The sequence below is a fragment of the Drosophila obscura genome, unplaced genomic scaffold, assembly GCF_018151105.1.
Source record: "Drosophila obscura isolate BZ-5 IFL unplaced genomic scaffold, ASM1815110v1 contig_4, whole genome shotgun sequence".
Classification (NCBI taxonomy): domain Eukaryota; kingdom Metazoa; phylum Arthropoda; class Insecta; order Diptera; family Drosophilidae; genus Drosophila; species Drosophila obscura.
Genome location: NW_024542828.1, coordinates 5023438 through 5036877, shown reverse-complemented (window position 1 = coordinate 5036877; position 13440 = coordinate 5023438). Strand labels below are relative to the sequence as shown.

At 36.7% G+C, this 13440-nt stretch overlaps 1 protein-coding gene and 1 long non-coding RNA gene across 11 annotated transcripts in view; one reads left to right on the top strand and one right to left on the bottom strand.

The window, feature by feature from the left end:
- Window positions 1–13440, top strand: part of LOC111072492 (serine/arginine repetitive matrix protein 1) — a 31327-nt gene that overhangs the window by 15298 nt on the left and 2589 nt on the right. For 2 of the 10 annotated variants that reach the window (XM_022364434.2, XM_022364426.2), the window contains exons 3-15: window positions 748–853; window positions 954–1084; window positions 2455–2571; window positions 3808–4123; window positions 6372–6432; window positions 6692–6956; window positions 7014–7132; window positions 7198–7379; window positions 7438–7611; window positions 9020–9169; window positions 10321–10977; window positions 12731–12955; window positions 13014–13229. In XM_022364434.2, coding sequence (XP_022220126.2) covers window positions 748–853; window positions 954–1084; window positions 2455–2571; window positions 3808–4123; window positions 6372–6432; window positions 6692–6956; window positions 7014–7132; window positions 7198–7379; window positions 7438–7611; window positions 9020–9169; window positions 10321–10977; window positions 12731–12955; window positions 13014–13153 — 2643 coding nt within the window. In that variant the 3' untranslated portion in view covers window positions 13154–13229. Of the gene's footprint in view, window positions 1–744; window positions 854–953; window positions 1085–2454; window positions 2572–3807; window positions 4124–6371; window positions 6433–6691; window positions 6957–7013; window positions 7133–7197; window positions 7380–7437; window positions 7612–9019; window positions 9170–10320; window positions 10978–12730; window positions 12956–13013; window positions 13230–13440 lie in introns of those variants that run through there. The other 8 variants (XM_022364419.2, XM_041595150.1, XM_041595151.1 and 5 more) reach the window with 6 other exon arrangements.
- LOC121404788 lies at window positions 7205–8238 on the bottom strand. Its single transcript, XR_005968218.1, has 3 exons — window positions 8154–8238; window positions 7912–8080; window positions 7205–7709 (listed from the first exon to the last, which is right to left on the bottom strand). It is a non-coding gene; the product is annotated as an uncharacterized LOC121404788 (long non-coding RNA).

The following is a 13440-nucleotide window of genomic DNA, read 5'->3' as shown; positions in this document are numbered from 1 at the left end:
TTACTGGCAGTTGTCGCAATTATCAAATGGCTGCAGTCGCAATGGAGAGAAAGTGGGAGGACAGTTGGACTGTTTGCTGCATTGAAATGCGACACAAACCGCAGTTTGGCCGAGCGCCCGAAACCCGTTTGACTAACTGGCCAATTGTTAGCTCGGTTCTGGCCAGAGGGGTTCTGACCATGGCAAATGAAAATATTTCCATGTCAGGCATATGTGACTGTGGTGCGGCTTTTGGTTTCCATTGTTTGGTTGTCATGCGTGTGCTGGTACTTGTAATTATTTTTATGAATAGAGAAACCCCCATTAATGATGGGGCATGCGGTTTCATGTTGAAGGATGTAGTTCTCTGTTCGCAGAAACCATTAAAGCTTTAGTACTGTCATTATTGAAAGTAGAAACACATTTTAATCGTTTAACATTTTAGCAATGGGCTCCATAGAAAAGGCTGTGGTGTTCCCAGCTATCTACCAAAAATTATTCAGATTAAATAGTTTTTGAGAACAGAAATGTAGTTGTTTCTATTAAGCAATGAAATAATCTCTATAGTGGGTAATGCCTAGTCGTAATACTTCCGTATTTCATTCTTAATAGCTTAACATTTGAAATCCTTTGTTTAATTCCTACTTTTAATTGTTAAAATCGAACATTTTCAACAGCAAGGACAATCTTTAATTAAAATATATGTATAAATACCCCATTTAATGCCTGATTTAACCATGGTATATCCATATCTTTTCTTTCCAGCAGCTCCACTCGGAGTATAGGAGCACTTATCGTTGGCATGAATTTACGGGCAACTCGCGGCCAGAGGTTGTGCGACGGGCGCCAGCCCCAAATCAAAGTCAATTTGATGGTGCGTATATTGAAAGACATTTCTCTTGGCAGACATGTCACACAGCCTTATTTATTGACCTCTTTCTTATTCGATTCCCTTGGATTCTCTGCATTTGCAGGTCCGACAAATGAGCCGTCAATGCCGCGTCGGAAAAAATGTCCAGAATTAGCATATAAATCGCATGAGTTTATTATAGGTTCGGAATATACAGATGCACGACGAGATGCCAGTGCACATCGTCTGGCGAGGGTAAGTGTCTCTCTCATCCCTTAATCCATATTTCACTCGATTCGCAGAGCCTCCCTTTCACCATGCCATGACCTTTCCCTTGCGAAAAATGCGCCAGGTGCAAGATATATTTATACCCAGAGAAAGAGAGAAAGGATAAGGACTTGCAGTCAAGGCAGAGGAGTGGATTGGCTGGGAGAATCTTTGCGAATTGTTCATATTTATTATGTGGAGAAATTCGTATAAAATGAGGTTGTCAACAAGGAAGCAGAATAAGAAAGGGTCTTGATATTATGAGATGGGTCTTTATTTGTCGGATATTTTGGGGCATAAAATGGAGAAAAGGTATTCAAAGGTATTCCATCTATTCAAAGGTATTCCATATATTAATGGGCAGCCATATGCTTTCGTTTCTTTATCGATATAAACTCACCTAAGTACCAGATATTTTCTCACGTTTAATTTTCCTAATGCAATCACGTACTTTTCTTTTAAATTCAAATCCTCATGGGAGCATTCGTAGCTGAAGCTTAGGTTGTCTGCAAATAAAAATGCAAAAATTATTGTGCATTTCGCTGTGCCCATGAACGAGTTAGAACAGAATTCTATGAGAAGGACCTCCATACGAGTACGAGTATATAATGGTATTTTCATTTTATGGCCCACATACAAACTTAATGCTCTTTTGACATTTGAAGAGGTCCATGAGGGAAATGGAAAAGTGCACGAAAAAGAGCACTAGAGGGTAGTATATTTGTTATACTCTATAATCTGGTTGGTCATATAATCGTTTGCCATATATTTAATTTCAATGCCATTTGATTTTATCATTACAAAACTCGTGTGAAAAGCTATTGAACTTAATTATCTCTGACAATTATTTTAAATTTATATTTTAATTAGAAATTAAAGAGCATTCACTGCAGGTCATGGTTTTTTTAATGTTTGTTTGAAATTCTATATACTGCCATATTTATTTGCATTTGAATGGGGTTTGCCTTTATGCCAGGGTTGGCATTAGGGTTAATTCGCTTAAGTCGTGGTGTGGTGCTTGTAAAAGTGCCACGAAAAGCACACACACAGCACAAAAAAAATCTCATATAAGGTGGGGCCCTGGTCCTTTCCTGCTTCTCTCTCTAGACTAATTAATAATGAGGCACACAGCGAGCGGCACGTGTTGCAAGGACATTCGAGATACCTGTACCCAAGCGTAGGGTCTGTTTGCTTTTGTCATACTATCATGCACACCCTGACAATACATAATTAATTGAGTTTCACCTGATGACGCACGTCAACAGGGCGTATGCGTAATATTAATGACCAGCTAATTAACTATACATCGTACTATATAAACCTTTATATATATGTGTGTATGTGTGTGTATTTTGCAGTCGGAAGAGCGCGGTGGGACACCTTCGCGTCGCAGCAAATCGGAGGGACCACCCGTTGTGCCCAATGGACGTGCCTATCCCGCTGCAACGGAGATCGATGGAGCCACAAGAAAACAGGTACACAATTGTCAAATGGATTGGATTCACATCCATTATCCGAATATATATATATATATCTGTCTGTGTTATACTTGGGTTGAGTTTTGAATGTAATGCATGTCGATATCAGTTTGCAGACATCAATTGTGAATCTCATTAGGAGTAGACTCCTATCGGAAATATACCTGCAGCGGCAACGCCCATCATTTTGTTTGCCTCTTCTTTCGTGGCGCCACATAAAGAACCATCTAAAAAAAAAAAACATGAAAAGCGAGAAAAAATTGTCTCTTGTTTCCGATCAGAGATAGGACGCGCTTCGGACCATTGAACCGGGACCTGCGAACTGCCAACCGTCCAACGCGCAACAATTTCTATTAGTCCTGTCGCCTGTCCTGTCTATCAGCCTGAATGTCCGTTCTCCCTCCGCCATTCCTGTCTATAACTTTTCTGGGGCCCTTTTGTTGGCCATTTTCCATGTGCTGAACATGTTGTTGAACATTCTGTAACTCGTCTCGCCATTTGTGGCAATGGGTAACATTTTCATGTACATTTGCACTTTCATGCAGTGTGTAGCTGTGCCATGAAGTTGTCAGACAATCAAGTCAGTCCGTCTGTCAGTTAGTCAGCCATGTACTCGACCTGAATGTACAATTTTAATCTGAAAAACTCTTCAACATTTGCATAAGTTGTGTATCGATTTCTTTTTATTGTTGCAACCGTTGCAGGCACTTTCCATTTGTGCATCCTTGATATCCTTTCAATACTTGCAACGTTCTGTGGGAATTCTGTCTGTGATTTATGTAGAGTACATGTAGATTAGATTGGGAGGTTTATAAGGATGAATATATTATCATTATTATTTTATTATGTATCCGCATTAATCAATAAATTTAAAACGAATATTAAACAATCAATTAGTGATAGATATTCAAAATTTACAATTTATACTTGTATTGTGTGTATTTCTTCTCTTTCTCTTTCTCGTTCTCGTTCTCTGTTTCTCCGTTTCCATGACTATTCCATGACTTACACACGGTCTCGTCTTCATCTTCTCTATGTTACATGTGTTCTCTGATCATCGTCTATATATAATAATGATAATATTTATACGTAAATTATAATATTTATATATAACTTATTCTCACACTCAATGCGACAATGCAATGCTCTATCTTTTCTCTTTCCATTTTTCTCTCCCTTAATTTTGTCAACCCCTTTTGCGTTATGTGTTATTTCTGCTCTTCTATTTCGCAGGCGGGTGAGTCAAATGGCCTATTTCGAAAGACCATCTCAAAACTGAGCACAGAGTACCGCCTGCAATTCGTTTGGCCGAATGTCCGGCGGATTAAGGGCGGCGGCGAGGCGACGCCTAAGGCCGCGGCCGGCGATTACCCTCGAAAGAGTATCTCATTGGGCGCCCTGCGATCCAGTCAGAGCCACAGTCACGCTCAGAGCCAGAATCAGAGTCTAAACCAGACCCAGACACACGGCCACAGTCAAGCCCATCATTCGGTGATGGGTGCAGGTCTGCCAACGGTGCATAAAAAACGTACAACAAATCAGAAAGAAGGTGCGACAACAAATTGTCGTCGCTAAGCATTTATTTAAAATACTAAAAAAACAAAAAAAAAAAAACAAACAAAAAAAACTGATAAAGAATACATTTCCTATTAGCGCATAGTTTCTTTCAAATAATACTCTCTATATGTAATACTAAAAAACAATCCAATGAGCGTACTACTAAAAATGAATTTCCATTTGATTTCTAATCATTTTCTTTACGTAACCAACTAATTCACGAAACAAAAACTAACTATCTTGTGTTACTAACCTTTTTGTGTGTGGAAAGAGTAAATTTGTTTATTTTTCAAGATGATTTTTAAATGAAAAATTTGTGCAGTGCCAGCAGCATTGATAAAAAAAAATACAAGAACAAAAAATCGAATAGAAATCTTTGTTGAATAGTGTTGGTAAATGTAGCTAAAACTTTTCTCCAACTCTCAGCACTGCCACAAAACTAAAAGAAAACAAAAAAAAAACAATTTATTAAAAAAATGCGAATTAAATCAAGTTTTTTATGTACACGTCGTCGTAAATTTATGCTTTATCATATATACCTCTTTATATATGTATACAGTGCTCTCAGCTTTAAGATAGATACTCGTACTATTCCTAGTATAACTTATTAATATTTTTTTTCTTTATGATTTCTGTATATACAAGCCAATATTTTGTTGAACGCTTTTATGGACTAATGTTTACTTTTTCATTTCAAGCAGTTAGCAAAATACTTTTTACTATCTTTCAAATCTATTTCATATAGAACGAAATTATGCTAAATTCCTTTACAATGAAAAAAAAGAAAAACCGAAAACTATACATACATATAAACAAAAGTTAAAAACACATTCAAGAATATCTTTTTAGCCAAAAGCTGACGTAAGTGTTGAACTAAATTTCATTAATATTAGTGCTAACGAAACCAAAAAAAAAGACACATAAATTTTTGTATTCATGCTAACCGTTAAATTGCCTTGAATGAGCCCTCAAAATGAACTCGAATACGAGTACGTGCTTCAACTATAATGAATATTGTATGGATGTCAATGCAATTTAACCGGGATGAATGAATCAATTGATGAACTAGCAAAAGTGTAGTCGGAGCATGTTGTGGCCGCAGAGGTTGTGTGATACCTTTTATAAGTACATTTTCAGTTCAGTTTGGAGGAATAGGAGTTGTTTGGCCTTAGTTTCGTTGCATGTGTGAAACGAAATTACTAGAGTGTCATACCACAAGAATAAACCATCCATCAGTCAGTCATAACATACTATACATACATACGTACATATACATATGTATATCGTTTACCCACACACATGTATCATTCAGTTAGGAAAATTGGCAGGGGGCTTTAACATGAACGTTCTCCAAAAACAAAAACAAAATTAACAGTGCAAGCGCATAGGTAAGACAAAATGGAAACGGAAATAGAAATACCATTATCCCCTCTACTCTCTATATATCTGCTAAATCGTTAAGTGCATCTGCATCTCAGTGCAAAATTAGTGGCTTTAAAATGCAAAATAAAAAACTGCTTTGGTCTTGCGACGCCTTCAGCTTACAGCGAAACGAGCTTCACATAGTGTACAAACAAATTGGATGTAGTGCTTACAGCAACTAAAAATATATTACTAATAAGGTGCATTCAACTCGAATTTATACATAAAAAAATATATTACATAAAAATAAATTGGTTTGAATTTCGTTCTATATTCTCAAACAAAAAAGCAAACCCAAAATTGAAGGATTACCCATGCCAAACACGCTTCAGTCAAGTCATTTTCGACATATAATTTTATTATTTTTGTTTTGTTTCAATGCCAACCCAAACAAACACACACAAATTTGATTTTCATTTAAAGTTATTTACTTTTTGCATTTTCCAAAAAAAAAAAAACACCCGAAAAGTAAAAGCCAACCACCAAACCACTGAATCACTAAACCACTAACCCACCAAGGCGCTGCTTCCGGCTCAATTATTTGCTGTACAATTAATAAGAAGATCACCTTAATTAAAACTTTGTTCCCTTGAGTTCCCAAAACTTAGACACTTTGCAAAAGAAGAAAAAGAAACAAACAACAACAAAACTAACTTTTGCTGAAGCTCCTTTATTTCCACCTTTAGTTTCTCCTATAAATACATATAAATATATATATATATTTTCGATTATCTTAATGTACATGCAGGATGAATCTGTATAAAGCTTTCGAACGTGTATGGATAGCAGCATTAAATTTCATATCTGTGTGCTTTCAGCTACTCTACATGAGTTGGAGCCGTTGGTTAGCGATACGGATGATAGAAAAACGCACGAGAAGTATGTACACGTTTGCTTTACCTCACTTTAGATAAACCCAATCGACAGTCAGAGCTTCTGCCATTCTCATTCGATGATGTCCACTTCATGTAGACCCGAACCCGAAATCAGCAGCATCACATCTCAATCTCCCCACTCATCCACATGCATGTTGCAAAGTGTTGCATGCCAGCAGCCATCAAGATGCACAGTTGTTCCCCTATCTCCTTTTTATAGTTTTTCCACAAAGCTTATGATCCTTTTCATATGTTTTTCGCAGACAAGTGACCATCGTGGAGCGGAAGTCACGTCCATTTTCGCAGGCCATCGATCACGAGCGTGTGAATCATTTTATTACGAAAAAGGAGAACTTTGGCTTTACCGATGCCGCTTTCAAGGATGAGGTGGACAATAAGCATGGACATTCAGCCGATTCCGGCCATGTGGTGGTCATGAATGGCACCGATCCGCCGCACTCTAAACCGAATTTAGATTTGTGGTTCAAGGATATGGTTGAACTACGCAAAAAGGCTGGGGAATATAAGGTAGGAGTATATAATATATATTCCTTTTATGTATCTTTATATATTCTCCTATTGTAGAGCCGTGGTTGGGGCAGGGAGATTGATCCGGATTTGTACAAGAAGCAAAAGGATCTGTGGGATCAGGTTTCAAGGCGCAGCTCCCTTTCAGCATTATCTTTAGCTTCGACTGTGCATAGGTAATACTAAACGCCCTAGATCCTAAATAAAACTAATAATATACATTTAAAATCCTCTATTAAAGACCCATTACAAAGGAGGAGAAGGAACAGGAAAATAATAAGAAATCAGCACCATTGCCGAAGACACCACTTAAGCCCCGAGTTCCTGGTCAAGCCTATTTGGTTGATAATAAAGATGAGATTTCAGCACTGCCAGCACGTTTTAGCAATATACGCCATCATTTAGAACGCACCACGGGTCCGGGTTGGTCCAGCCCCCTAGTTTTTCCCCATTTAAACCACTAATATTGGCACTTTTCTAGACGTGGAAGAGGGCGCCTTGCTGCCTTCGCCCACCCGCGAGAAACTGATGCCAGCCATAACCAAGAGGGAATCGGAATCACAGAGAGGTAGCCCAAAAAAGACGGCACTCTCCAGGCATGGATCGCCCCAGAAGGGCAGTCCCCAAAAAGGCAGTCCCAAGAAGGTTCTGAAATGTGAGTAGACATCTGCTCTTGCTCTTTGCCATTTGTTCTCTCGACTTCAGAAGAAGATATACTCGTACACATCCAAATACCGACAAAATTAACCATAGCTGAAATAGAAAAATGTACTTTCTAAGCAACAAAATGACACAAGTACACAACAATATATGCACACTCTCATAAGTGCAACACAGAAGCTGTCACAGAACAATTGTACACACGCTCCCAAACAATAAGTATACGCCCCGTTATCCTATGATTTCCTTTTTTGCCATAGTTTGCTCAAATGCTTCAATCATTTGATTTGCATACCTATATATTTTCCATTCCACTCATTGCAAAGGATTCGATTTGTTTCACATCCTTTACGAGTGTGCACCGAAGACTACTTGTTGGGCTATGAGATTTTCTTGCACAAAACTTTTATGTAGTTTCCTTGTTATAAGTATTTATATTTCTATATACCTTGAGGTCTTGTGTTCTGAAAAAAGAGTTTTGAATCATGTAATACATTTCGGACACATGTTTGTAGAGACAATTTTGCAGATACGTACTTAGGTTGTAAGTAATGGAGTTTTTTGTCTTTGTTTAATTTTTAAGTTAAGGCTACTCTGATCGATGTGTGGCCCTCATGTTCATGTCGCTATATGGTGTATATATTGCTTTATTGTTTTTTTTTTCTTGATAAGAAGATACCAGAAGATAGGCTGACAGTTAGCTGTAAATATTGAAAGTGTGATTCTAATGATTGAGGTTTCTTCTTGTGATACAGAGGTTTAAACAAGAATTTATGGAAATTTTAGCTTTTCAGAGAAGTCTAGAAACAAACCTAATTGAAACTGCGTTATTTTCTTTGTTAACTAGCCATTAAGATACTTAGTCAAGGCATATAGTCGTGGCTGTATATTAGATAAATTGAAGCCATATTTCGAATGAAAATGCAGGAGATGGCGGTAGAGATAGTGAAGCTTAATCTAAACTTTAAGTAGAGAGACATACACAGGTTATGTCGTCAGAAATCGTTTTAGAACTTTGTTGCGCATCCGAATATTTGACATTCTGCCAGAAATTAACGATTAAGGGAGTATTTTTTTGTAGTACCTTGCATCAACAACACTTTCTCTTGTACAATAAGTCACACCACCACAAAAACTTCACCAGTAGAGAGAATACAAATCATAAGCAATATGAAATTCTAATGAAAAATGCGAATTTTTGAAATTAAAACATACCAAACCGTACTTTTATCATCAATCAAACCGCCACCACCACCAACCATACAACAAAAATCGTTCAAAAAATATAAAAAACCAAACGAAATGAAATGCAAAAAAAAAAAACGATCAAAAATCGAAAACAAAACCATCCTCATCTGTTCGGTGTTGCCATGTTGGGAATGTGTGTGGTGCTGTACGTGCAGCACGCTCCCAGTCGGTCGGTCCGGGCGTCGCTGAGAATGAATCCCCAAAGCGACAGATACGGTCGGCCTCACAGGCCCCCACGGCGAGCCGCAAAAAGACACCAACTTCAGCCACGACAGCGGCCGGAAGCGAGCGTAAGACACGCCCATGTAAGTAGTCCAAAAATAGAGCAGCACTACCGAAACCCACATTCCCCGCATTTCCCCACAAAAACGACGTAACGAGAGGCCTTCATTGCCTTTATTTTTATTTTTAGTTTGGAACTTACTTTAGACCTAGTTTGCATAATGTCATGTGTTGATTGGAATTTTTATTTCATTGGTTTTAGCATTAATTTAATCTTGATTTGCAAGATCTGTTCATAGTCTCAGTTAGTTTTTTGGAACACATCTCTCCTCTAGAAACAATCGACAATCTAGATAAGTGTCTAACGAAACTAATAACTAACATAATTACAGAATCATTAACCAGTACTTTGTTTAAACTTTGTTTGTGTTAGTTTTAGTCTCTGGTCATGCAGTTTTTCATTGATTTATATTCGTTTTGTTCCCCCCACTTGAGTTCGGTTCCATTGTTCTCTCTGTAATGAAGCGTTTGATTGGTCTTTCGAGTAACATAATAACTAAAATCTATAGTTTTTAGCATGTTGAAGCGAACAAAACCAAACTACTAACAAAACAAATTAACAAAACTAAAACAATAAAACAATTAAATTTAATTGTAAGTAATTTAAAGTAATGCTAACAATTCCAATTGAGTGTTGTTGCCTCTGTTTTTAATTTTTATTTCGTTTTTCCCCAAAGCAAAAACTAACCTTAAGTGTGTGACGTTGTTGGCTTTTAAACCAGCCCTAGATATTGTGTAATATTTGTTAATATATGAATATAAATATACAAAAATAGGGGCACAGTATTCATGAGATATTCTCAGCCAACAATGAAACCCCATCGTTCCAATAGATGTTCCTATTTAAGTAATACTAACAATTATAAGTTGGTAACCAAAAACTAAGTTCAAACGTGTTCTCACTAACACCATTTGATTTTTGTTTATCTTTGAAAGATTTTCTTTTTTTTTAATCTTTGATTTTCTGAATATTTCTTTAGTCTTTGCTTTGATTGTATTCTTGATTCGTCATAAACCAAAAAAAGAACAACTTTTCTAATGAAAAATACATTTAACAATATATTTTTTTCATGTGCGTTTTGTTTTCGGTTTAAAAATGATAAAAAAAAATATATACGAAACCGACGAAAAATATCCGAAACAAAAAACCGAAAACTTGCTTACGTTTTTATAGCCACCCTATCCACAACATTCCAATCCCGCATTAAAAGTAGTTCCCTGCCACCGCCTAATGGTAGAGTAGCCTCTGCGCCGACAGCAACTGCAACTGCAACAGCAAACCGAGCAGCATCTGCAACAAAATCAACTTTAAATGCTAATCAGCCTCATGCCAATCAATCACAAACATCAAAACCAAAGACAGCCCATGGACCCAGCAGAACCAACAAAATTCTGAAATCATCTGCGACATCTGCAACAGCGGGACATCAACAGCAGCAGAAACAACAGCAACAACAGCAAATGCGTAAGACAGACAAAGATAGATCGAATATTAGTTGCATTGGTTTTGGTAGTACTGTTGGTGCTGGTAGCGGTAGTCAGACGAATAGTGTCAAAAATCAGCAGAACAAACAAAAGCAACAGCAACTACAGCAGCAAGAAAAGCAACAAAAGATTGATGCAACATCAGACAAAACACAAGCAGCAACATCAACAACAGTAGCAGCAGCCACAGCCGCCACGGCAGGCACATCTCAACCAGTAGTTCAATCAACAGCTCAATCAGCATCTCCTCAATCAGCAACATCCTCGTCTCAAAATCCCATCCGGCCTGCAACCATCAACATCAAACGGCTCACGGTACCAGGTCAGGATAGAAAATTGGCTGAAAGTGAGTAAAGTTTCACCGAAAACTTGAATCTTGAAATCTCTTCAAATAAAAATCCCAAATAAAAATAAATAAAAAAATACATAAATTATATACGGAAAATGCTGTAAAATGACATCTGATGCGCGAAATGTTTGTGTTGCAACTTTTGTAAAACTAAAAAAAAAACCAAAAAAACTATTAATAATTGAGCATTTTACACCTTGGCCAAAACTGTTTGTACACCATATTATCATTTAAAAAATTGGCATCAGAATGGGCTTCACAATTAGATACAAGCCTACCCAATAAATGTTTTATGTTCTGAAACCCCGAGCCATGTGGAATCATGTGTGTGTCTTAGATCGATTGGCATTAGAAATTATATTGTGAAAATTTTGTAGTTTAGAACTGTGTTGAAAAATGTATTGCAACCTCGTTATTCCACTGGCCCAAAGAAATTCAAAATTTCATTAAAATTTCCAAAATTCTTTTATTGCAAACAATTGTGGTTAAAACCAAAGAGCAAAATGCATTGTTAATAAATGTTAGTTGTTGTTGTCATCAATGTTTGTAAATGTAGTGTATTCCAGCCGTGTGTCTATGTATATATTGTATTAAGATCGTTTGCATATATAGTACTATGCGTCTCATCATTTGTAGTTTTTTCATTGTGTTCTCTATGTGGCTATAAATCTCTGTTCTGTGTGTACTACTCTATGTACTCTACTATTCTTTATTTTTTTTGTGTATGTAAATATATACTTATAAAGTAGTGATCATACTTGTCTAGAGATCCCTTACTCATAGTTTGATTTTGAATACCATAACTCTACAGTGAAACACTCGAACACAATACTAGACACAGACACTAGAAGAAAAGATATATATGCTAGAAAAACATTTAATAGAAATGATCTAGAAAAAAGTTAAAGGATCTAGCTCTTGATGTGGGATTAAATTTACTCAGAGATGAACCAAATTTCCATTACAACATTAAATCCAACTGTATGGATCCTAGATTCTATACAATTTTCCAGATAGAAATATCAGAAAATTTCAGCGCATAAATGAGTCTTAAAAATGGTTAATTTAAAGGTTGGTTTGATATATTATAAAGTGATGTTCTTCATATGAGGTTTAATACATTCCCAAGCTGTCGTCGATATCGTCGTTGTTGCCTGTCGTCTCTGCCTCTTACATTTTTCACCCAGCAAACAACAGCCATAAGAAAACATAAATAACATTATTTCCCCTTTCTAATTTCCCTGCATTTTTTAGAACTTTCACGCTTTTAAATGTTGCGTGTCTGTTTGTGTATTTGTGGCATGCCGTTCTTTCATGTTGTGCGCTTTATAAAAATCTCAACAAAAAAAAATCAACAAAAAAGCAAGAGAATTCTATTTTTTTTTGTTTATTAATTTCTACTAACAATTTTGTTGCCTTTTAAGCTTCCGGCTTAATATACCTAAGTTCTCCTAAGTTCCCTTAATATTTTTTGTTTGATCTATGATGTTCATTTTCGATTTTCTGTTACAACTACTAACCAGTAAAAACTCAATCACAAATTTTGCTAAACAATAAAAAAAAGAAAAGAGAAAAAAAGAAGATATATATGAAGTTCTACAGCTGCAGCAGCATATACAATATAAAGATATAAATCAAACATAAAAAAATGCGCCTATAATCAAGTTATTTTCATAGTTTCACTCGTTCCACAAATGTATTCATACCTAAAATTGATATATCTCTTTGGATATTTTGCAAAAACCAACAGACGATGGCGAGGATGGTCGTGAGACTGCAATTTCAATTTCCAGCTGCAGTCCACAGCCGCCATTGGTACCCGAAGTGCCCGAGGAGCCATTGGTGAAGTCACCACCGGAACCCACTCGGGTAAAGTCGCCGGAGCAGATTATAATGCGTTCGCCCGATCCAGTCAACTGGACTGTGCCCCTGGATACGGGCAAGACCTTTACGGTTACCCAGAATGTTAAAGATGGTAGAGTATACATGAATTTATTTGTGGAATATCACTATAAATTTATGTCTATTTTCAGGAGAGAACTATAGCCGACCTCAGAGCGAGATAAAAGCATCGACACCGGTGGAGAAACCACCACCGCCACCACAATCGGCACCGCCACAACTAACCGAACAGGCTAAAATGGACGGTAAGCCATTAAGCACGCTTCAATAAAAAACGCAAAAAAAAAAACTTCCATACCAAAAGTATCAGCAAAAAAATATAAAAAAACGAAGTCAACCAACAAAAATGATACCATAAAAAACCAAACCAAGTCGAATCGCTTTTACAAATATTTATATATTAACTCGTATTTATATATGTATCTGTATATGTATATGTATGTATCGCTACTCACAAAACCATCATCCAAATACCAAAATCGATATCATCGTTAGCCAAACGTTCAACTTCTTCAAAAAACAAAAAAAACAAAAAAATAACACCAGCAAAAATCAAGC